This window comes from Apteryx rowi, unplaced genomic scaffold (genome assembly GCF_003343035.1).
Source record: "Apteryx rowi isolate R43461 unplaced genomic scaffold, aptRow1 scaffold_549, whole genome shotgun sequence".
Taxonomy (NCBI): Eukaryota; Metazoa; Chordata; class Aves; order Apterygiformes; family Apterygidae; genus Apteryx; species Apteryx rowi.
Window position 1 is genome coordinate 261,152 of NW_020450815.1, and position 24,779 is coordinate 285,930.

At 40.8% G+C, this 24,779-nt stretch overlaps 1 protein-coding gene across 1 annotated transcript in view; it reads left to right on the top strand.

The window, feature by feature from the left end:
* Positions 1–3,957: 3,957 nt before the first annotated feature.
* LOC112973470 (solute carrier family 12 member 7-like) overlaps positions 3,958–24,779 on the top strand; it is a 74,347-nt gene continuing 53,525 nt past the window's right edge. The window contains exons 1-3 of the mRNA XM_026081393.1: positions 3,958–4,078; positions 22,435–22,529; positions 24,653–24,775. Coding sequence (XP_025937178.1) covers positions 3,958–4,078; positions 22,435–22,529; positions 24,653–24,775 — 339 coding nt within the window. The remainder of the gene's footprint in view (positions 4,079–22,434; positions 22,530–24,652; positions 24,776–24,779) is intronic.

Consider the following 24,779-nt stretch of genomic DNA (forward strand, 5'->3'; position numbering starts at 1 on the left):
TTGTCATAGGCTTTCACTTCCACATGGTCCAACTGCATGATAAGACACACAGTCTGACACCTTGCTTTAGGCATATCTTAATGATCACCATAAATATGGAAAGCTACTGCAGCATCTCTACAGAAATGTCCTAGGTATGAGCTCTTGGGCAATGAGAACATTCTGGCTTTCAAGATGTTGGAGTCCACTGTGATATGCTAACCTAACTGCCTCCTTGATGACAGTGATAGCAGAATGTAAGGAGTCATGTGATGGCAGACTGCAATGCCCCGGGTCACTGAAGAGACAAGTTGTCAACAAAGTAAATTTTAGAGCACTTCCACATCGCATGGTGCACATGGGCACTTGGGAAACAGTTGCTTGCACCCAAGAAATAAAAAGCACAGTGTGGCTGGCTTCGGTATTGGTCACAGGATGAGACAGAAGTATTGGAAGAGTCAGGGAGGTCTAGCTGTTTGAGGGCAACCTTCAGATTGCAAAGGTGTCATACTAACCTATTTATTATGGATAACACCACATCCTTTTCTGAGTCATTGCTTCTCAGGATAAACGTTCACTTACTGCGGTCCTGATCCTCAGATATATTTATGGCTGCATTATAATGTCTTTATCTGGTCAGTTTGGATTATAAACATTGCCCCCCTATTCTCGTTGCTTCAAGCTTTCCATCACCCACAGACTTTACCAGAAAATCCAAATGGTTGATGAAAATATTAAAGTGTCAGATTCTAATCTGCCTTGCTCCCTGTCTTGCTTTTTGATATCTTTCTGCCTCTGTTAACACCTTGCGATCTGTCAGCAACCTGTTCTGAAACATGTGGAAAGTATATGGAGTTACTTCCATAGAAGTTTCCAACCAAATTTCAACTGTTACCAAATCAAATGTCTTGGCTATATTCATATGGGCTGTAACAACAGAAGAAATTCAATCATCTTTCCTCAAAACAAAATTAACTAGTGTCGAGCCAATTAGCTCAACTTTTCCGAGTCACTCTTTTCCCCTTTTTTAGGTATTGATGTCTAGGTATTGATATGGGCAATCATTCAATCTTTTGGAATTTTCCCAATTTTTCAAGAGTTCTAAAAAATTAGCATTCCTGACTCAGAGAGGTCCTTGGCTAGTTCATTATAAGACTCTTGTACATAAATTGTATAAGTCCCAATGACTTGAAAAATGTCTAATTTTAGTTAATGCTTCATTTTCTATTAATAAGCTTCTTATTGTGTCAATCACATAGACTATGAGCTCGATATATTAAAAATTTTTCTTCCTTACCGTGCTATTTTTGATTTTACTTTTTTCCTGTAACTATAATTTTTTGGTTTCCAGTGATTTATTTCTAATAGCTTAATAATATTAAAGGCAATATGAGTTTTAAAGTTTTTTAATGGCTTAATGAAATCATTAATTTCTTTCAGCTGCTGTCTTGTTTTAAATTTACAACATATTCATCATTAGCATTAATTTAATCTTTTTTCTAATCTTGGTATATAAACTAGTTTCATTATACTTTCACACCTCCTCACATGTTCTGTGTTCAGATTTTTTGGAGCTTTCAGTGGAATATTCTCCCCAAATTCCATTTTTGTTAACAAGAGGAGGGCCATCTGGATATATCTGCTTGATTTGGTGGTGTACCTGCTGCATTCCTATCTCCCCACAGAGAAAGATGCTGGTGGTCCAGAGCTCTGTTTTGAGTTAATATGTGCCACAAATTCAAAGTGTTTTTTTTTAATTCTTTCTTTTTAAGAAAAACCTTAATGTTATGATTACAGCATTCTGTGTTTTAGACACAGGTCTATATAATGTTTTAATCTTATTCTGCTTTTGCTCTCTTTTATTTCTTATTTCTAGAAGGGTACCATCAGGCTACTCTATTGTTAAACCTTGCATATCTCACAATACTACTTATCTCATACTGTTTGAAGGGAAATTACAATAAATTGACGTAACAATTAAGGTACTTTTCCTCGTCTCAGGTCCCCATTGTGCAAAGACTTTTAAGAGGCTCACAAATCAAAGCTCTCAGATTACAGAGGACACAAAGCCCCTGTATGATCTTACCATCCTTGCTCCATTTTTCATCAAATGGCTCTCCATGGTTATGACAGAGGAAGCAGAAGAGACTTCTAAGAGAAAGTGCAGCCTCTGCTCATTCAAAAGTTGTTTGATCCAAAGCTTCTCTTTCTCTGACTCTGAGCTATTTACATAAAAGTTGTATCAGGTTGAATTAAAGTTTAATGCAGCAATCCTAATTTCTCCCTCCCTCCACCTTTTGTGCATGCAGTATGCTACAGTGTGATACAGTTTTCACCTTCTTTATTGTACTCAAGTTTCTTTCAGTGGTCTTCTCAAGATAGTTCGTGGATGGTACTTAACAAAAGATCACCTATTTAGAATTGTTTTTTCTTCTCAATGCTCAGTATGTAATCCTATGTCTTATATATTGCACAGTGTTAGTGTTCAGTCTTTGTTCTGAAGAGGGAGTTATTATTTTCCATATATGCTTTTTAATTACATCCACCATTCTAATTTATCACACCTGGTTCCTCAGTACCATTAATTTTGATAATAGCCTGTACTATGAGGAAATGAGTTTTAAGGTGAAAAAAGTCCAAAAATATCCTTGCCTCTGTAGTAACCTCAGTAACAGATTAGAAATCTGCTATTGCTAACAAAGATACCCTCCCATTTGCTTTCTTGAGCCTGGAAAAAGGCGGGGGAGGATGAAGATAGGCATCCCCAGCACAGAAGCTCCTTTTCCCTGCAGCCACTGTTCCCATTACTGTGGTTACACAATGGTTTGAGCAGGGGCAGAACTGCCAAGCTCATACCAGATACTAGCTCTTGTCATGCCCCTCTCCCTCCCCTTTTCCTGCTGGCCTGACCTGCCATCCGCCAGTCCATCTCCACGCCTGCCATTTCACTATCACCTCTGGTGGCCAGAATCACTCTCTCCTGCCTCATTCCTTGGAGGCCTCTGATCCATGGGAGAGGCTGTAGTGTTGAGACGTCATCCACTCCACTGAGGCAGGTGGGACCCACAAACCCATCAGAGTCTCCTTCCAAAAGGCATGGATACAGATGGACATGTTGGGGTGGAGAAGGCACAGTCCTGCTCTGGGAAAGATGCTTGGGGTAACCAAGAGCTATCGCTCATTGCTAATGCCACATCATTAATGCTGATTTTTGGATACACTGCTGATCCCTGCTGTCTCTTGGGATCAGCTTCATGCCAGGTCTGAGCTGACAGGCTGACTCTAGCCTGGATCATGAAGCATGGTTACCTGCAACCCACAGCTGCTGTACAGGGGAGCAGGTTTTGGGAAACCACCTTCATCCCCTGGTGGTCTCAAGGTGCACAGAGGGCTTTCTCCTCCACTCATCCCGAAGGGGGCCTGCAAAGCTTCTGCTGGGGCCTGCTGGATGCTGGTCACCCCCTTCAGACCTGGAGGGTCAGGACCCTGAGCCTGGCTCTGCTTTCCTTTGGAAGAGGGTTTCTGCCTGCCAGGCTCCAAGTAGCAGCCACCGGGTAGCCGGAGCGCTGCAAGGACACTGGCGAGGCACGATCTGACCAGGGCAGAGGAAACCTCTCCAGTGCCTGGCGGGCCGCAGCGGGCAAGCACGCACGCAGGGAAGTGGCGTGCGTGTGAATCCGAGCTAGTCACAGCACCTCCCGCCGCCGCCGCCGCCTGCCGCGCGGGGAGGCCGGGTGGGACCCCCGGCCCGGCCCCCCCCGCGCTGCTGCGCTGCGGACCGCGCCCCGCGCTCGCCGCCGCGCGGGGAGGGGCGCGGAGCGGAGGAGGTGGCTCGGCGCCGGCCACCGCCCCCCGCTGCGTGAGGAAATGGCCCTCACGTGAGGAAGGCGGTAGCGCCCAGCTCGCCGCGCAGGAGGCGGCGGCGGCGGCAGCAGCGCGTCCCGGGGCCGCGAGCGAGCAGGCCGCCGGCGGCCAGCCATGCCGACCAACTTCACTGTGGTGCCGGTGGAGGCACAGGGCGAGGAGCGGGGCCCGCCAGAGCGCGACGGGCGGCGGCAGCAGGAGGCGGAGGAGGACGAGGAGAAGGAGTGCGGCGCCGGTGAGCGGGGGGCGGGGAGGCGCCGGGCACCTGGGCCGGGGCGGCGGAGGGAGGCCGCTGGCGCCAGGGGTCCCTGGGGGCCCGCGCTGCCCTCGGCGGGCGGCTCGGCGCCCACCTGTCCAGGTGGGAGGCGTCGAGGGCGAAAGTCTCGGCGTGCCCCGCAGCCGCCGCGGGCCGAAACGAGGAAGTGCCGCCGGGGCAGCTGCCGCCGCGGGGGCGTGAGCGGGACGCGGACGGCGCGGAAGAGCGGTGCCTTTGCCCCAGAGCCGCGTCCCGCCGGCGCTGCCCGGAGGGGCGGGAGGGCAGCGCAGCGCAACCCGTGCCGCCGTGCTCCAGGTGCGCGCCCCGGCTGGCGCGGCGAGTCCCGCCCGCCGGGGACGCGGCGGCCCCCGCGAGGCTGCGCCCCGGGAGCCGCATCGCTCCCCGGGCGCCGGCGGCCTCGGGCGCTCCGTTCTGGGCGCCCCGTTGCCGTTGACACACGCTCTTCATGCTGCTTTTCCAGCTGTTGAATGGTCGCGTCTGGAAAGGGCAGGTGTTGTAAAAGACCGTTCCTGGTAATGGCGGTTTCTCCTTTTGGCAGTACGCATAAGTAGTAAGGATAATGCCAAGCGATGTGGGGTGTGAACATAAAAAGATAAAAACAAGTGTCTGACAAATTCTAATGGATTACCTTATTTTGGTCTGGTTTTGCATAAAGATTCTTTGAGAAGATGATCTAGTAAAACCCGAAGCTGACAAAACTTTTATTCAGAGCTTCCTTCCCAATCCCCCACCTACCAGAAAAAGGTATATACCATATACAGTTGCATTTTCTTCAATGTATTCAAGTGTAATTTTTTTTTCCCCCCAAAATCAAATGAAATAGGAAAACCAAACCAAATAATATGAACTGTAGTGGTGGCTTGATTCTCATATTGGCTTGGTAAGGGGTGGAAAAAAGTGAATTTCTGAAACATGGCAGGAGTACTGAATGAGTACTGTCTAGGCAGCGTTCCTTATTGGTAGATGCTTCAGTGAAGAGTTAGTCAGACTGGTGTGGAGTATGATGTTAAGCCTTATGGTATCTCAAAATACTGAACACGTAAACAGTTATAGTTGGATGTGACTTGTTAAACCAGGTGTGTATATATAGCTTCTGGAAGGCTGGGGGGGAGAGTGGAACTAGCATTTTTATAGTGGTTTGTTTCTAACCTTTAAAATTGTAAGAATTCTTAGTTTTTCATGTAGTTAAGTAGGATTTGTGCAGGCTAACACTTACTTGCAAAGTAAATTTAAGTCTTCTACAGTTGTAGAGCTCCATTGCTTGAAAAGATGGACATAGGTATGATTATTTTATTTTTTAATTTTTTACTTTTCTCCCTTCTTAATGTAGCTCTAAAATAGGGAGTAGAAGGGAAAGCACTGACTAGAGGAAGCCTTGACTTGAAAACAGGATATATTCTGAGAGCTCAGAGTTAACTAACAGAGATGAAATGCTCTAGCCATAGAGAGGCTTGGGAAAGGAACAACATACTTAATGTTGCCTCAGGTGTTATATGGATGTCTGTGGTATGTAGACCTGTAACGCACAGAAATTATTAGATTAGAGCTGTATAGTCAAATAGCTCTCCTGATTCATTCTTTTGAAAACTTTAATGAATACTAAAATATTAGTGCTGCTAAACATCATTGTGGTTAAACCCATCTAATGGCCTGCTGCTTGAGGGCAGTGCTTGCTTTTCTGTTTCCAGCCTTGGGCAGAGGGTAGGAAGAAGCACTCCTCTCCATCCCCCCAGCTCCCTTCCCTTCTTGGGCACTTGACCCTGGTGCTTGTCAGACACTTCACTGAGCTGGTTTAACATGCTAAACCAGCAGAAAACTCAACTCTTGCAGAGGAAAAACAGGCTTCCACTGCTTTGGAGTTAGTGAGGTGAATGAGTGCTGCAAAAAGTCTGAGAATCGCTGGGGTTGTCTTGAGGTAGGAGGAGGGTGACTGATCTGTGCAGCTGAGCAGTGGTGGGAGCGGGACCTTCCCCAGTGGGTCCTGCTTAACATATAGAGCTCAGCATGTAACTTTGTTCTTCTTGTTTAGGCTGTCTAGAAATTTATCAGTTTTGATTGAATTGCCTGGCTTAAAAACAAAGTAATTGTCCTCAAATTACCTTGACTGAACTAGTGCTTTGTTAAATAATTCCCTGCCCCTCTTTCCCTCCCCCCCCCTCCAATCCTGCATGCTGTTTAGCCATCAGATCAGCAGTCGAATAGTTCTGGTGATTTATTACCAAGTTGTTGATCAGTTATTCCCTGCACTTCTTACCCTACACAGATTCTCATCTGATACTCGTCTTGTTTGCAAGAATGGGGTAAACCAAGAGGTTATTGCTCCATACTTTTCACTCCATCATTAACATCTGAAATGCTAGCCTTGTATTTTCTGGTTATGTGCTGCTCCTTCATGTGTGAAGGTGTGGAAAGCTTGGGTGAGTGGCTATTTGGCTGAACTAGAGCACTGGCCAAAGTAGCGCTGGTGAAGAGCAGAGGTGCAGGGTCCAACTTAATGTTTGGACTCCTCAGTATAGTTGAGGGTGGGAGCCGGCTGTCTCAGATATGTGCAAAGTAACATGAGGAATTTATATGTGCCTGTGTCATTAAATGTGCTTTGTAATACACTAGAAGACAAGGGTGGTCAGGAGCTAGTAACTGGTAGAAAAAAAAGAGACGGAGAAGTCAGTTGCAGAGAATAATGGATGAAGGTTTGAGAGATTCTGGTCTCATTTTGATTTTCTTGTTAGGTAAATCTGTCAAAACCAGGAAATAGCTGAGGCAAACATCTATATATGCAGTGGAGAGAAGACAAAGGCTAATCTTGCTGCCAGCTGTACCATATTCTCAATCAACTTCTGCTTGGACACAGAACCAGTCTACATATGGTCTGTGGTTCAAAACTTACGGCACAGAAAAAATACCGTGTTATGTTTTTGTATTCCCCTTCAGAAGACAGAAGAAACTGTAATGGGATGAACACCAAAACATGCAAGTTGATGACTTTATTTTTTTTTATTTCCATATATTATGGGTATCCTTCTCTGCCCTGTTGGTGTGCTTGGTCAGTTGCGTCCACAGTGTTTCCAGTACTGGCCAAAGCCTGATGTCAAGGGATATGCGTGGGAACGTAAGCTGGCAAACCTGATACTATTTCCACCTGCTCTCCCAGACTCCTACCATTTGTCACCCAGAAACAGAAGAGGCTTCTATGAAGTTAATTTCCACACACCCCCCCCCCCCGCCAAATTTCTGTGAATTTAGATCTGTAGATCAAATTCTAAACTTGTATTTAGAATACACTCAGGGGATTTCTCTTCCATTCTCTTGTGCAGTCTTCCCTGGAACTGACATGTACTTTTGGCATCACAGCATTTGTGGCAGTAAGTTCTTCAGCTCAGTGGCAAATCACCTTTTTTATATATAGACTTACTTTTTTCTGAACCAGTCACCTGATTAGAAACATCAAACTAAGCTAATTCTTGCCAGTCCCTCTCCAGATCACTCATGATCTTATAAACCTCTATTCTAGTCCCATCTCAACACAGTCATCTTTTTCCAAACTGAAGACTTATTTAGCCATTCCTTATGTCGAAGCCATTGCATGCTTCTGGCTGTACTGTCTTTCTCTGAACGCTTTCCACTTCCATTCATTTTGAATTGGGGGAGTTCCAGAACTGCATGTGACCTTCAAGGTGTGAACGAACCATGGCTTTATACCTTTGCCTCATGAGGGCTTCTATAGTTATTTTTTTCCTTATTGTTCTGAATGTTCAGACTGTGATTTGAAAAGCATATATTGATCTGGTGTTTTTATGAAACAATCATAAGCAAAGGATCTTGTTCCTGAGTGGTAATGGTCAGCTTGGAGCCTCACTGGCTTTGGATTGTGTTCTTCCATGTATGTATATCTCTACTCTTAAATTTCTTTCTTTTTTTTTTTTTTTTTGGCCTGTTGCTTTAATATGCATTTAGTCTCAGAGATCCTGTGCAGTTCTTCAGTTGGCCTGTGTATTAACTACCCGAAATAACCTGAAATAGTCTCAGACTGACACCTTACTGCTTGCCTTCCCCCTCCCCCCTTTTTTTTTCCTCTAATATAGGGAACAGCACCTCCCTGAGAGTAGACAATATAGTGTTGCCCTTTATCTTCTCTTTTCTTACTCAGTTATTTACCTATGGCTTCGTGTAAGACCTTCCCTTTTAATCTATGGCTGCTCTATTTCTTTATCAGCCTTTGGGGAAGGACTCTTTCAAAAGCCTTCTGGAGATCTCTGCAGACTGTATAAACTGGATTTCCCTAATCCGTATGCTTGCTGATACCTCCAGAAAACTCTTGCAGGTTTGCGAGACAGGATCTCCCCTTCCAGAAGGCACACTGGTTCTTTCCCAGAGTATCCTATTGTGTAATGCGGTGTTGGAATGGAAAATGCCACTCCTGCTGTGGCTAACTGCATATCTGACCTTTGATTGCAGGCACAAGGATTAGGCAGAGGGATTTATTTTACTCTGAGGGGCTTTGGCTGCCCCAGTCACCTTAGGTTTTGTGCCTACCTCTACCAAGATGCTCTAATTGAATCTTTCACTGTTTAACATAGCTACTTGTGTCACTGTGAATGCAGGTGATTTCTGTTGGCTATTGCAAGCTCCAAGGAAAATGAGGGGAATAGAAGAGGCAGAGTTAAGGATTAAAAAACAAAAAAACTAAGTAACTTTGCTGTATAGTAAATGGTCACTTTGAATTTTTAAACTGTTTTAAAGACTTCTTTCAGACTGCTGCAAGAGTCTTTCGTGAAAGAGAGAAACATACTGCTGAAACAGACAGCAAATTATTATTTTTACTCCATTTCTGTGTGAATTCTGTTGATTCCATATGAGATAAGTGCTAACGTTCCTTTATAGTACTTACTGCCAAAGAGCTGAATATGAGTAATTCTAGTCCTGAAACAGAATATTCCAGGAGAGGGGTACGTCAGATGTAATGCCATCAACCCTCAAAATTTTAACTTCCATGGTCCTGTAATGAAAATATTGTTACTAAGATATTTTGATCTTTTTATTATTGAAAACCTGACTCTCTCATTTGGAGATTATGCTGAATAAAGGTCTTATGGTGTAACTGTGTTTTTTAACTGTTTTTTGTAAGAGTTTTGCTGATAATGTTTTGTTATGTTGTCATTTTAAAAATGACTCTTACTGTGACTCACATGTTAAAAGTTCACAGGTGAGCAATATAAGGGCTGCTTTTAATAAGGGATATAGTTTGATGTTACAGCATAGCTGATCTTTCTAGCTGCTGCTGAAAGTAGTTTTATTCTCTCCAGTGCTTTTAATTGTGAACTGGTTCAGGGAGCCAAACCAGCAGGAAACAGGAAAACCAGATCGTTTTATTTCCTTGAATTGGTTCACTGCAGGAGAACAGCGCTGCCCCCTCCCTGCAGCAAATATAGAATTAATTTTTTTTCCTGCATCTTCAAACTACACTGTTGTTTTACAGGTTGACTCAGAAAATAGCTGCTTAAGCAAGGATAATGAAATAATTAGGATTAATTGGTGACTTTTATTTTCTGAATGGGAAAGTTTTGAGGATTTTTTTCCCCCCTGCCCTCAAGTTTCTTATCAAAATATGTTGCCTGGTGAACATGGACTCTCTTTCTGCTTTACAAAAACTTTTATTTTGGAAGAGGCATGTTTATCTGCCAAAGAATAGTAGAGATCCCTTTCTCTTTCTGCAAGAAGAAATGAAAAACTGATTCTGTTTCTTATTCCCTAACAAGGGGAACATAAGTTTGTTCCCTTTAAAATTCAAAGCATCTTCCCACAAGGTCACTCTTTAAAGAGAATAAATTTTAGCAGATTATTTCCATCTTGAGGAATGGGAAGCTTGCATGTTGTCCTTTTAGCTTCAGAAAGGAAGACTTAAAACATTCCTTGAAAACCTGCCCAAACTTGGCTCTGTTACCTGGGGAGGTGTCCTCAGAGTGTGTTACTAGGACTTAACAGTAGAACAAACGATGTATTGGCCTAAGTCTGTTGATCAGGGGACAGGCCTTTTCTTTTCTCTCTTTTTTTTTTTTTTCCTTAATTTTATTTTCCTTCCTCTCCTGAATTCACTTGCTTTGTGTAAGCCCCCAGCTGATGCTCTGCAAGCTGCTTTATTTTGCTAATAAGGCACAAGAGACAGTCCAGGAAAAAAATCAAAACGGGAAGGGCCAGGAGACCATTTCTTTGCAGCATCAGTGAGTTAAAGCAGCTCCTGGAGGAGCTGAGCAGGTATCAGAGCTGGTGTTAGAAGGAGGCGGCGCTTTAGGGAATGGGCATGGAAGGCACCTCCAGCCTTTCTGCAGGCAATCGTGCTGTGCCTAAGCTTGTGGCATAGGTGTTACAGTTGCAGAGAAAAGTAGATTTCAGATGTGACTCAGATTTGACCACAGGAACTAATCTGTTCTAAGTATTTAACATCCATTTAGTAAAACTGAAATGGTCTGTATGAGGTTGTATAAGGCTAGTGTATAGAATATATGCAATGCATAAAAACAATAAAATATCAAATCTGAAAGAGAACTAAGAGAACTACCAACTTAGGGTCCTAGTTTTATGGTGTCAATCTTAAAGCAGATTTTTTGGGAGGGGATATACTTCGAATATAAAGAGTATTTGCAGAGTTAGTAGAATTATATTTTAAAGTAATTTTAAACTGTTACATCTTAAGTACAATTAGTGCAAACTCTTTCCACAGAAAATCAAGGTTTAGCACCCATGCTGTTAATAACATGTTTAAGAACTGCTAGTGTGTACTTGATACCTAATATTAGCTTACCAAATAGGAGATCAACCTCTGGAATAGATTTTGTTGCCTGTGTGTACTGACCTGCTTAATCGAAATATTTTTAAAATGAATTTATTTGATGAAAAGAAAACTTTCAACTCTATTGTTAGGTAAAGACATTGAATTTTAATAAGTCGGTCCGGCTCTTTTCACTAAACATGATGTTTATTGCTGATAGAAATCCTCCAGCTTATTTCTGTTTGGAGATTTCTGCCACTTTCAGGCAGTTTGGCTGTGTCACGTGCACGTTTCAAACTGCACGAAGCCTTAATGACTTGCTCTAGGATTAATCCAATATGAGTAAGAAACAGGATTTGAGATCTTACACAAAGCGGGGATGAGACAACTGTCAGTTTCTTGTTTCGCTTCCTGATATCTGAAGGATCAGTGGAGTGGAGTGGTTTGGGTAGGGTTTTGTTTTGTTTTGTTTTCCCCCTTAATTATGAAAGAACAAGATTATAAAGAAAGTGGGCCAAAGCAAGGTGAGTCTCTTTAAAACAAAATATTATGGATCTAATGACTATTTTACTGAAATAGCAAGGCCTATACTTTCAGCTGTATTAACAGTGTATTTTCATTAGAAGTACACTGTGCTTGATTGTAATAGTAGCCTAAGTACAGACAAATTAAAACTTAGTGATGTTGACAAGGTGGGTGCAGTATTAGAATCCTCTGTTATGTAAAGGGAGCTTAACTACATACACAGAACTTAAGTAATCTTGTTCTGCTTTTCAAGATAACTAGCACATTTTACTTAAGTTATTGATTTAAAAAAATAAAGCAAGAGGATAGATTAGTGCTATAGTTAAAATATATGGATGTTATTTGGTTCACAAATTTAATTTTTTGTAAGGAAGATTGTACTGAATGCTTAAACCCATCCCATGCAAAAGTTATCCTAGGTGAGATGTGTTCAAAGAAGGTTGTTGTTGTCTCTTCGCAATTTGAATTAAAGCTAGGTAATTGCTTTTGAAAACTCTGGTTCATTTTTTTAGAGCTCTGAAGAATACGTCTGTATATTTTTGGAGTGAGAGGGATAAGAAATTCAAAATTAAGGTTGTCTGAATTTTCTTTAATTGCCTGCTAACCAAGAATTTGGACATACAGGGAGTAAATATGCATGGTGGAGAGGATAGTGTTACAGTTCTTGCCACAGTAAGTTTTCTTGGCTTTGCCATTTCTAAATTTCCGTTCAAGTGACTTTAAATTTAAAAAAACATTTGAAGGTAAAAGTACCTAGACAGTAAACACTTATTGTACAAACAGGATCTTATCTTTACATGCTTAGTTYGTGGTGTTTGGCTCTTAACGTGAGCCGATACCAACTTCATGAAAATGTTACTGTAGCTTTTATTAGAAATACTTTAACGTATGTAGACTGCAACTAAGTGTTGCCCTTTGAAAACTGTCAAAGGTTAGGACTTCTCTGTGAAGTATTAGTTATTTGCCAATTGCATTCTCCTTTAGACCATACTGTATAAAGTTAGAAACTTCCCCTGGGGAGCAAAGCTTTTTAGTTTGACAGATTTCAGTATCCCTTAAAACAAAAGCCTACGCCTGTATTTAGTTACTTAGAGAACAGTTATATTTTATCAAAGCCAAGGTGTTGTATTTGTGTTCATGTGATTCAGAAGTTTCTTAGATAGTTCCCATTTCTCTGAACACCTTTTAGATTTATTTATTTATTTATTTGCCATAGAAGACCTTGCTTCTATTTATTAGGTTGATGTGAAAACTGTTAAACTGTTGCAGTGTGACAGATGAGATGTAACCTTGCTAAATGGGGTTTGTCTGGACAAAATGTTTTTGAATACAAAGGCACATAGGAGCAGTACTTGAATTTGAGCAGTAAATAATAGATGTAGTGAGGAAGCAGTGAACCTGGAGAGGATTTAGGGGTCAGCCTGGAATAGAATATCATGAGCTTGGTTTAATGCTGTGGCAAAGAGGACTAACTTGATCCTTGGAGCAGAGAGGCGATTATACCTCTGTAAATAGTGTGGGTAAGGCAATGTTAGAATACTGTATTTGGTTTTAGAGCATGAAATTTGTTTTGCATATCTTGAAAATTGAAGAGGATGGAGAATACTGCCTCAAAAGTGATTGAAGGTTAGGAAAGTATCTTAAAGTGAGMTTAGCTGATCTAATTTTTTAAAAGGCAGTTTGAGGTGACTTGATTGAAGTACAGGTGCTTTCACAGATAGAAAATGCTTGGTGCAAGTGATTAAATTTAGAAGGTATACTAGGGGCTTATGGCTAGAAACTTAAAAAGAGACAAATTTAATTTAGAAATAAGTCACAATTTCTTTAAGGTTTAGTTAATGGAAAGATCTTAATCATAATAAAGAGTGTTTTTCTTAATTCTGAAAACATCAAGAAATACATTGCTTGAGCCTAAGTGTGTTTTCTCAAAGTTAGAGAATCTAATGCAGGAAAGAAATACTGTGGAAAGGCAGGAAATCAGATTAGATGTTGTAATGTTTTGGTCCTTAATCTCTTGAACAAGTTTCCTAGCACAAATTCAGGATCACTTAAATGACCACTTTCCTGCATATAAGACATCTGTAACATTTTTTTTCATATTCTAAATATTCTAATTTAGAGTGTGAGGGCTGGGGGGAAGACTAACCTTAGTTTTGTGAGAACTGACATCAGTGGAAAGAAGAGGTCATGCTCGCCCCAACTGTTCATTCCCATCCTGATGCCCTCTCCTGCGTGACAGCACAAGTGTTAGTGCACTGAACACCTGGACTAAAATTAGCAGCAAAAATGAAAACAAAATCGCAGCTGTTCTTCCCCCAGTTTGGCCAGTATCGACCTGCCCCTGCTGCCCAGCGAGCCTGTGATAACCCAGGCTGTGAGCAGACAGAGCCGGGTGGGAGCAGGTGAGTGCCAAGCGCAGGAGGGCAGTGAAATGGGGAAAGGTGTTTTCTGCCAGTTTAAATTGATCATAATCTATTCCGTTGGCTCGATCTAACACTGTTTAACATGGACTGTCCCTTGGATCAGTTTAGAAATATTTTAACTGTTCATGTGCCTTAAAGTATCCTACTTGCCCATGTTTGTGAGGACTGCTGCTCTTTCGGGAACTTGAGGAATGTGAATTTTAAAAAGTGCTTTCTTCTCCTTTTTATGACTGACCCTTTGCATTGTGGTGCATGTTTATGTGATCTGCAAACTGACTTCCAGTGCATGTTTTGTTTAATGTCTGGAAACATAAATGAGAAATGATTTGATGGCATTGGCCATGAATTTGGGGGTGGCACCATGCAGGGCCAGTTTGGGATGGTAAGTGTAGGTTACACTGTCTGGTATTGGAAAACTGGTGCGTTATTTGGGGCCTGAGATGATACGGCACCTAATGTTTCTTCTCTGATAACTATGCTAGAGAGGCCTGGACAGCATTGCCAGTCTGGATTAATTGTTGCTTGTCTGGAAGTGGCTTGTGGAAGTCTGGCTGGCAGCTGCAAGAAGAATGGCCTGGGGGGGCGATGCTTTGTATGTAGGTCAGGTGCACAGTGCTAAGACAGTAGTGAGATGATGGGCATGGTGCTGTCTGCGTGTCTTGAGGCAAACATCCATGCACAGGGGGTTGTCCCACAAACGTGGGGTTTACGGGCAACTCTGGTAATAACTCTGGTAATAAATAACAGTATTGGAAAGGACTAAAGCACTCCTTAGCAGAATCTGCTGGAAATGATTGCAAATGAAAATCACTATTGCTTTCTCAAATCTAAGAAATTAAAAAAAAGGCAGATATGCTTGTGGGGGGGGCACACTGATCATCTGCTGGACAGTTTGAATATTGTGTCCCAGATTCAAGAGACATCCTTCATACTGTCCCTGCTGTTTCTCTGCTTGGAGCTGTACATCTTGGACGGGGAAAAAAAAAAAGTGATAATTTTTTGCAGGTAATCCCCACGTGAATATAGCTATGCCAACATCAGTGTTTGAGGAAACTGTAGAAATTAGGAGGAGGGATCTTTGCGAGTCCTATCAACAAAGAAACTATCAGGTAGGTTTCTGGGAAAAGTAGGTTAGTCATGGTGAGAGTTTGCCTGCTAGTCTGTTAGTGAGAGCAGAATTGTGCTGTTGTGTGTGAATGTTCCTTAGCTGATTTAACAATAACAAAAAAAGTACATATTCAGAGGAGAAAAATCCCAAATTTRTTTCTAGAGCTTAGGCCTTGGGTGGAATGGAGCATCTCATCAACAGCTTTGTGTTGTAAGATGCAGGAAAAGTTATACTAGATCAAACGCATAAATGGTTTTGTTTTATTTTACTTCTCTTACGGATCTTCTAATAGCAACAGTGATCCAAGATGAAATACTAGCTTGAGTGGACTACTAGTCTGGTCCAGACATAAGCTCTTGCATGTACACTCTCAACTTGAAATCCATTCACAAATCCAGCAGTGATAAGTACGGACTTTGAAGTGCAGAAGCTTTAACTGGATTCCAGGAGACGTGTGCCAATTAGAGGAGTGTCTAAAACTACATTAGGAGTTTATCAGTTTTAATATTTGTTAAACTCTTCTCCACACCTGAGAGGAGTTTTAGTTAACCTTTCTCTCAGGCATCTTTGAAATTGGCTTATCTGATTATCTTAAGCTTCTACATAGAATTTAAGGGAATAGGGTTAAAATATAAAGCTGGAAATGGCTTTGGACTTGCTAGTGGAATGAGGTATCTGTTTATATATGCTGTGTTTCCCTAGTGGAAAAAACTGAGCTAGTTTTTCAATTTGCTCTGCTCCGCTTGATGTGTTAGAGGTGGTTTGTACAGCATTCCTGAAAAGTATAAATCATGGCTTTGTTCTGTTCTGGTTTTCTAACAAATGCCTGGTTTGAGATGGGGACAGGCTAAAGAATGGAACAGTTGTTTATTTTTGTTAGTCTCATCATAGCTGCTAGCTGTGTGTTGGGGTCGTAAGATTAGTTCTTTCTATTGGATAGCGTGATGCATTTCAATTGGAGTTACGTGTTTGTAAGGCATGCTGTATTTCTAAGCATACTCCTTTATAATTGTGGGACTAGTGACCAAAGAGCAGGAGAGAGAGTATTCATCAATGCATTTTTGCAATCTTTTTCAGCTTTGATCCTAAAAAGGAGCTTAAAGACAGATATGCTAATCAGGTGGGAATGTGTCAGGTAATAGGACAATGTGACAAGCATTGGTAAAGTAAGAAAAGAGACAGCTTAAGTATAAAAGAGGAGATTTCTGTGGAGTCTGGTAGTGAGAGACTGGTATTGCTATTTTGAAGACTCTTAAAGCTTTAAAATAGGTGCAGTATCCGTTGAAAACCCTAATGAAGGGTTTGAAGAATAGGAAACCTAAGTTTTATGTTCTTTTATTTGAAGTCTGTTAGGTATATTTGACAAGATTTGTCTTTAAAGCGTCTGTAAGGTCTTAATCTTGCTAGAGGCGTTTTGCTCCAAACATTCCTGGTAGAACAAATCCAAGTAGCTGTTGATATGGCAATACAAGCATATGAAGAAAGACTTTAGTACAAGTCAGAAAAACGAAAGGCAGAGAATAAGCATAGAAGAATATACACTAGATAAAAGCAATAGTTGTGGACAAAAGCATCAGCAGTTTTTCTGTGGATTGTGGAATTAATTCAAGAGTCTTAATGGGCTATTGGCACTCTTCTGGATCTTGTATGATAGTATGCTGCTTCTGTGTCATGATACCAGTAAGCATTGTGATACCATGGAACCTTTTGGCCAAGGGAGCTATGGAGAGTCATAGGAATTTCTCCAGGAATGTCTCTAGTCTCATCTGCTTGGGGGGCTGGGATCTAGTTCTGGTTTATTCCAGCCAAGATAGTGCTTGATGTGCCAAGGCTGCCTTCTGGTGTCCAAATGTGCAACAGCTTTGCTCCAGGATTTCAGAGGGCACGGGGGGGAAGTGCCCTGGCTGGGGCAGAGGGGAGGGCACAGAGAAGAGCGCAGCATGTTTTGCCGCTCCTCTGTAATTCACTATTGACAAGACAATACAAGTGCCGTTGCTGTGACTTTTGAGTACCAAAGCAAAAGCATGGGACAGACAAACTGGCATGGAAAAGGGCTTGAGACTAATAGTATGGAAATTCCAATGTTGTGACAGTACCAGCACTTAATACTTTTTGTACTGCATGGTGGTAATGAACATGATGCTTTATTTGTAGAAGACGTTCCAGGACAGGTGTTGCAGGAGCTACAGCTTCGTGGAGCTGGTATTTTAATAGAGTAGGTGTACTATATCATGAAGAGTCAGCACAACTTTTACAAAATGTTTCCTTTTACAATCTTTTTTTTAAATTCCTGCCCCAAAAGTATTAGTTTTTGAGGGGAGTCAGCAGAGTATGGAAAAGGTAGATGGGGTTAATATACTTCCCTCACCCTGTTTCCCCTTCCCCCCAACCTGAAGGTTTTTGTCAAGTGCCATTATCAAGAACTTTTAAAGAAACTAAGCAACATTGAGAATGGGGGGGAGGAGGGAGGAATTAATATATGTATTAAAGAATAAGAGGTAAAAGTTAAAGACAGGTTAGAGTAAATAGTCTAGTTCTGCAGTGGAGCTCCTCACAGATCTGTGCCATTCAACGTAAGATTTTCAACAAATGATCTGGAGAAGGGAATGCAGCGTAGGTTTGCAAAATATGATACAGACGTGTTACAGAATGGAGAAGATGAAGGCTGTCTGTGACTAATTAGAGACCTTATGAGACTCGAAGATGAGGTGTAAAGTGGCAGATGGAATTTGGTGTAAATAAGTGTAAATTTATACATATAAGGGAAAAATAGTCCTAATTGCATGTGAGTTAACTGTAATCCCTGAGTGAGATCTCGGGGCAAGTGCACAGTTTTCTGAAAGCATGAGGTTGTAGTTCCAGAACTGTCAAAAAAGCAAACTTGACCTTGGAGATTACCCAAAAAGAAATGGAGGGGGAAGAAGGGGAACAAATTTTCTTTACATCACTGTGTAAACCGAAGGTTTACCTACATCTTAAACTGCATGCAGTTTTCATCTCATTCCTCTGCCATCTAAAGGGTATAACTTAACAAAAACAATCAAAAAAGCCTGAGGGATTTATTGTTCACTATCTTATCCTTTTGCATGAAAAGAAGTTAACAGTGGTGCGTTTAAAAAAACAGTGACTATTTTTGACTTAATGTGTGATTAAGTGTTGGAACTTCTTAGTCTGCACCTGGGGCATAAACTGCTGTAATTGCAAGGTGAGGCTGGATGAATTTATGGAAGAAAAATCTGCTGAGGGTTAATACAAACATAGAAACCACACTTGGCTCAGGAAGCCACTGAAGTTCAGATTATTAGACTTTAGGAGTATACATGGGGGAAGCATCATGTATGTATGTCCTATTCTTATGCTTTTTTCTAGAAGTTTGAGTCCAGCCACTGTTGTAGACATGGCATTGGGCTAGAGGAGCCTTTGGTTTGCTCAGTCCAGCTACTTTTAAAATTCTTTTATAAATACACATGTGTATGTGTATATATGTCTGTAAAAAATAGAATCAATATAGTTTTACGCATAAGTATAGTAGTAAAGAAAATTCTGAATTTAATACTATAATCTTTGCAAGAATGGTAGACCCGGATCTCTGTTTATATTTCTGCAAGGTTTTTAAAGCTTTTCTTGAATAACGTTTTCACTTTCTCAGGCGTGCGTCTCATCAATGCTGTTGTGCTTAACTCTTAATTTTGCTAATTTGGTGCTTATTTAGTTATACACGAGCTTGTCAAACTGTCAGTCTCATTCTAGCAAGGTGATGTGACACTTAACAAGGTTATGTATCTGGTTATTATAGTTTAGTATGCAGGTAGCTCAGTGCAAAATGTATTGTGTGCGTCTGATTTAAAAGTAAAATTACCACCAGCAAAAACCATCCTCAATTAACGTGATGTGCTGGATTTGGTGCTGCCTTGCTGATAGACTTACAAGTTCCCCAGTGGCTGCTAACTGATTAGCAGGTAACTTGTAATAGGATCCTGCAGAGATTGTGCTGTGCTTCATTTATTTTTAAATGTGATGAACAAGAACTACTTACAGCTGAAGCCTTCAGGGAGCACTGGATTACATCCTGGAATAGTAAATAATAGTGCGATTTCTACAGAGTACTATGATTTACACAGTGAGCTGGGCAGTCTGTAAATGTGAGATCCTGCAGCCAGGAACAAGAGTAGGGGTTCTAACTGTAAACTGGAGGCTTGTGTGGAAAGGGTGATGCCAAGGATGGGCTGCAGAACCGAAGCAGGGACCCCCTTGGGACAGCAGAGGCTTCAGTTTCTGCAATAGCCAAGCAAGGGATATAGACAGCTTAGCTGGGTGCTTTCTGTACAAATATTTGATTCAGTCACAGTTTCAAAGTCTACTAAGCATACTTAACACTGCCAGCAGAGATACATGGATAATGCTTATTTAACTTTCTGTAGTCTTGTGAATTTATGACTGAGTTTGGGTTTCTTAAATGAAAGTCACCAATGCAAAGGACAAATGTAGGATCTCTAGATCTTAAACTTGTGTTAACACAAGTCGTGGGATCTCACTGAAGTATTAATGATTGTTTATCCCCTATTTATTCCCTGAACTATTTCTAAATTCAGAGGATGATCAAAGTTGCTCTCAGCTGTTGCCTCAAAGGCTCGTTCTCTCTTCCTCTGTACTGTGTGCAATTTCAGGTGGACTTTCTGAGGAAATGTAAGTCAAAAGCAGGTTTATAACAAGTAGATTTTCAGACCATGTTGCGGTAACATAAGAACATACCTAATATAAAAATCTAAAATACAGGCATGTGCATATTAGCACTGTGTCCTGCTGTAACTTTTTCCTTGGCGGATGCAGATTCTTCCAAGGGAAGAAAACTGTGTGACAGAAGAGCTATGAAAACCCTTCTCCGCTGTCTGCTTCCTGCTTTCCTCTTTCCTCCTTTTGTGGTGCCAACGGTCTGGATCACTGAGACTTGTCTCAAGTGTATTGAAGTGATTTATTAAAATATAGGAAGGCTATTGATATAACAAGGTCTTTCCCTTCAAACCAAACTTCCTTAACAGTGGGAACCTCTTACTACCCCTAGACTAGCTGTATTTTTCTTTTTATCCTTAGTGAAGGAGTGTGCCATCCATCAAACCAGATTAAAGCTTAAACGGAATCCACTAGCAGTGTGAAGATAATAATTCTTTGAAAGAATGGCTTAGTGTTTTTGTGGTTTGCTTTTCACCGTCGGACTTCAACAGTGCATGTGAATATTGAATGTTCTAATCAATTGTATTGGAATTATTTATCAACTTCTGCCACAGCTTTTTAAAATAAAACACCAAATCACTATCCCTGCACTTTCAAGTGCCTTAGTGCTTTTGACTTCCAAGGGACATTAACTTTTGCTGGTGGTATGGCAGTATAAATAAGTCATTAGATTTAAAATGCAGTTTGTGGCATGCTGTGCTTTCTTTTAAAACACTAGCAAGCAGCTGAACTGGATGTGTTTAGGAACTCTTTAGTTTCGTTTAAGTAACTGGAAGTGAAAAGTAAACTAAAAGGATGCGGTAAATTTATTACCCTAAATGTGCGGAAACTGGCTTCCTTGAACTGACTCCTGGGATCCAAGAAAAAAATGTTAGAGCATGAGCAGCATCTTTAGTATGGGGCTTAAAAATTCTGTCCTTACAATCTGATTAGATGAATTGGAAGACTTGAGGCTAATGTACCCTTCCTTTTTGGAAACAATGACTTTAAACATTGTTTTAAAATTAATAACTTGGTTCCTTACAGTCTAGGTATTTCAAGGGATTTGTAGCTTTTCGGGAAGGTGGTTCCTTATCACGACAGGCCTCTTGTAGCTAATCTTTCTGGAGTAGGGCTTGTTGACCCTGCTGGGTAGCTTCCCTAAGTAGAATGAAATTTGTTTGAACAAAGCATTGACTTTCAATGGACTTGGAAGCTTCTCAGCCCTCAAAGTAGGCACTTTGTTAAGACTTTTTAAAACTTTTGTGGCAGAGACTTTTTTTTTTTAAGATACATTACAGTAAGAGCTAACTGATCATATTAGAACAGATGGTTAAAACTACCTAATATTTTCTCAGTGGAGACTTGTCTATTAAGTACTTGGGCACTTTAGAGAAAAGTGGCTCTTATTTTACTCATTCACTCCCTTCTTCCCATCTGTCCCCTCAGACAAAATGAAGGGTGTTTGTCCTGACATCTGCACAAGATAAACACATGCTTACGTTTTTCCAGTTGGTTGAAACCATGAGCGGAGAAGCTTAACAATTTTGCAATAAGCAATCGTATAGATCATTCTTAACAGTAAATAAGTCATCATGCCTTGTGTAGCCTATTAAATTGTCCTCCTCTTCAAAAATATAGATTGAATTTGCCTCTCTCTTTCAAGGTAGTTATTCCTTCTGTTTTCTTATTGAGGCTTTGAACCAACTGGAGGACAAGTTTTTAATGTAGAATCTAAGAAAGGTTAATGTTGTTGGGGTTTTTTTGTAACAGATGAGTCTGTGGTGTTGCTTTCTTTTAAAGAGCTTTGTCACCAATTCAGTTATTACTGATTTATTGCATGAGAATATTCCCAAGAAAGACTCTCATCATATATGTATAGAATATAGATGGATAAAAGATATAACATGCAATTATATATTGCATGTAATATTATAAAATATACAGTATTATACAGAGTACACACAGTGTATACACACAGCTATGGGTATATACACACATGTGATTTTACAGCCCTCTACTACTTTCTCATCTTGGTTAGCTTCCCCCCACCCTGTCCCATCCCCGCAGACTGGTCACAGCTTCCTTAGTCACTCCTTCGGCAGACGCTTTCTCCATTTCTTTGGTAGTATGTTTCCTTTTTAGAACCTTCTCCATCTCCAGTATATGCTTTCTCAGATGGGAGGGGCAGGGGCACAGCATTCAACACAAAGGCAAGATGGGATTTGCACAGTGACCTAACGAGATCCTCTCTCTTTTTGTCTCTTCCTTTGCTGGCAAATCCTTGGGTTCAGCTTGCCTCCTTGGCTGCTGCCACACTTGGAGCTCGTGACTCCATGGGGCTACCAGGCGTCTCTCAGCAGTGTGGGGCCTCCTGCTGAGCATGGGTGGGCAGTGTTGCGGCCCCGCGGGCAAGCCCGAGGCTGTTGCGCGCTCCCCGCGTTACCTCATGCTGGATTCTGCCTGCACTCTGGAGACACAGTCACAGCGGGCGCTGCTGTCGCTCTCTAAAGCCCTTCTTCTCCTTATTCTGAATGATGAAGTATCATTAGGAAACTCTATCACCTCACTGTTTAGCCCCCATTTTAATTGTATATGGTTGGTAATTTATATGAGTCTCAGGCACCACGTTTGGCAGCTGCTTCCAGTGTTACTAAAGCCAGTTCTTAAAAGAACGTTCTCAGTATTGCTAGGCCTTTTATGTTTATTGTATATCTTGCTTTTTTTTCCTCTCTCTCCTTTCTTCTTCTCCCTTCTTCTAACTGTTGTGCTTTTCCACCAGGGGATGGGATTGCCAGGGAAAGTAGCCCTTTTATCAACAATGCAGATATGGACAGAGGAAATCTGTACGAAGGAAAGAATATGGCTCTCTTTGAGGTAAGGTCATGTATATATTAAAAAAAAAAAAAAAAAAAAGCAAAAGAACTTGCTTCACCTTGGGTTGAGGTTTTGGTAGGAAGATAAAGTAAACAAGCAAAATCCTGTTTTTTCTTGTTAGGATTTAGTTGGGAAAAAAATTGGCATTAGTAACTTTTTTCAGCAGTCTGGTTTCTGCTAACATCCCATTTCAGTGRATTTTCAAACATGAATGATATAACTAAAAAAAAATTGCTTAGACTTTTTCTATATTTTATAACTTATCTGTATAAGAAAAGAGAATAAATACTGGCATGCTTTACTGTGGCTAGATCTGCCTTACTAAATTTAAAATTGTTTGGCTAGGATCTAGAAGTTACTGTTAGCTAAACCTGCTGAAAGTTAAACCTGCTGGTGGCTGTAACAAAGCAGTATCCAGTTTTAATGAGCATCAGTGAGTATATTATGTTCAACGGGGGGGAGAAAAAAGACTTCTCAAGGCAGCAAAACTATGAAACTATGATGGGTCGTGACTTAGTAGTATTGTTCAATTAGCATATAGCTATTTCTCATTCATAATGCAAGGATCTACTTTATAATCCGAACTTAATGCATGTTTAATTCAGTGAATAATTACAATGACTTACAGAAAAAAGTATATTGATATTTAAGTGCTACTTTAACATAATGAAACCGTTCCTTTAGTAATATGAGTTCTTCTGCTTCATATGCTTAGCAGCATCAGCTTTGGTTGCTGCTAACAATAAACAAGGTTTTTACAAAGCTTGTTCATCTTGCTGCTGCATGCTACCCACTGTTTCCTTGTCTTCCTCTTACCTCCTGCCTTCTTCCTTCCATGTGTCTTTGCACAGAGAATATGATCATTCAGTTCCCTTCTTCTGCATGACCGAAATAATGTATGTTACTACTGTTGGCTAAGTCTTGGCAAAGGTTGTGCTAAGGATCAAAGTAATACTGATCATCAGCTATTTTTTTTTTAATCATCTATGGGTTTTCTTCCTTTTTTTTTTTTTTTGACTACTCTAGTAAAGTTTTGTCACTAAATTTCTCTCCTTTAAGCTCTATTTCTTAGAGATGTCCAAAACTATGTTCAAGCTAGCTGTTGTATTCATCGGTGTTGATTAAACTGGCCATAACTGCTTCCCCCTTCCTCCCCCCATTTTTCATAATATCCTTTGAATATATGCTTCCATCAGTTATTTTGAATACTGACTGAAGTTAAATCCTCAGTTGATGGTGTAATTGAGACCATCTTTTGCATATCTCAGATTACAGACCACCTGTCAAAACATCTACTCAATTGAAAGCCTTTCAGTCTGGCTTCACCACCATTTCTTTTGTGGTGGTGAATCTTTTGGTAATACATATCTCTTGTAGTACATTTCCTGTAGTCTTACTCTTCACATGTTTTTAGCTGATGATTATCATGATCTAATAAACTGCATGCCTCAGTAGAGATGAATGCCTTAATTCTTATGTTTTACTGTTTGTGATCCTGATCTCTTGTCCTTCTTCCAGTGTTTAATCTTGCCTACCTGACTGCATTCTCTAGTTCTGCTTTTCTTGGAATCCTTTTGGATATTATTTGTTTTAGTATGCTTTGTTTTGTAGCAGGTATTTGGTTAAAGAAAGAAGGGCTGACATCTTGTGTGTCAAGTAATATATGTGTACGTGCCTGTATTATTCTCAACAAATCTGTTTTAGAAATAGATACAATCTGTAAGCCTGCAACAGTAGCCATGACTGACAGCACTGTTTGAGCCCCTGTCTAGGCAGATTTTTCCAGCATCCTGCTTGTGTCTAATGACATGTGCCTGTCAGTACAATAACCTAAAAGCCTGTTGTATGGTGATAGGAATACATGATTATAATCAAGGATGACAGTTCTAAATATTCCATCTTTACAAATTGCATATTGTAAGATAGTGTAAAACAGTTAAACATTGCAATATAACCATGTTGCATTAAACTTCTAGAAAGACTTAGAAGTCTTTTTGAAGACAGCTAGTATTTTATCATACTGATTTCTGTATTTAAGTGAATCGAGGCTGTCCTGTTAGTGTTTGTTTGAAATAGTATCATAAATTCATGACTTAAATGCCTTATTCTTAAAATCCCAACAGGAAGAAATGGATAGCAATCCCATGGTATCATCTCTTCTTAATAAACTAGCAAACTACACTAATCTGACTCAAGGTGTGGTGGAACATGAAGCAGATGAAGACAGCAAGCGAAAGGAAGTCAAGGTAT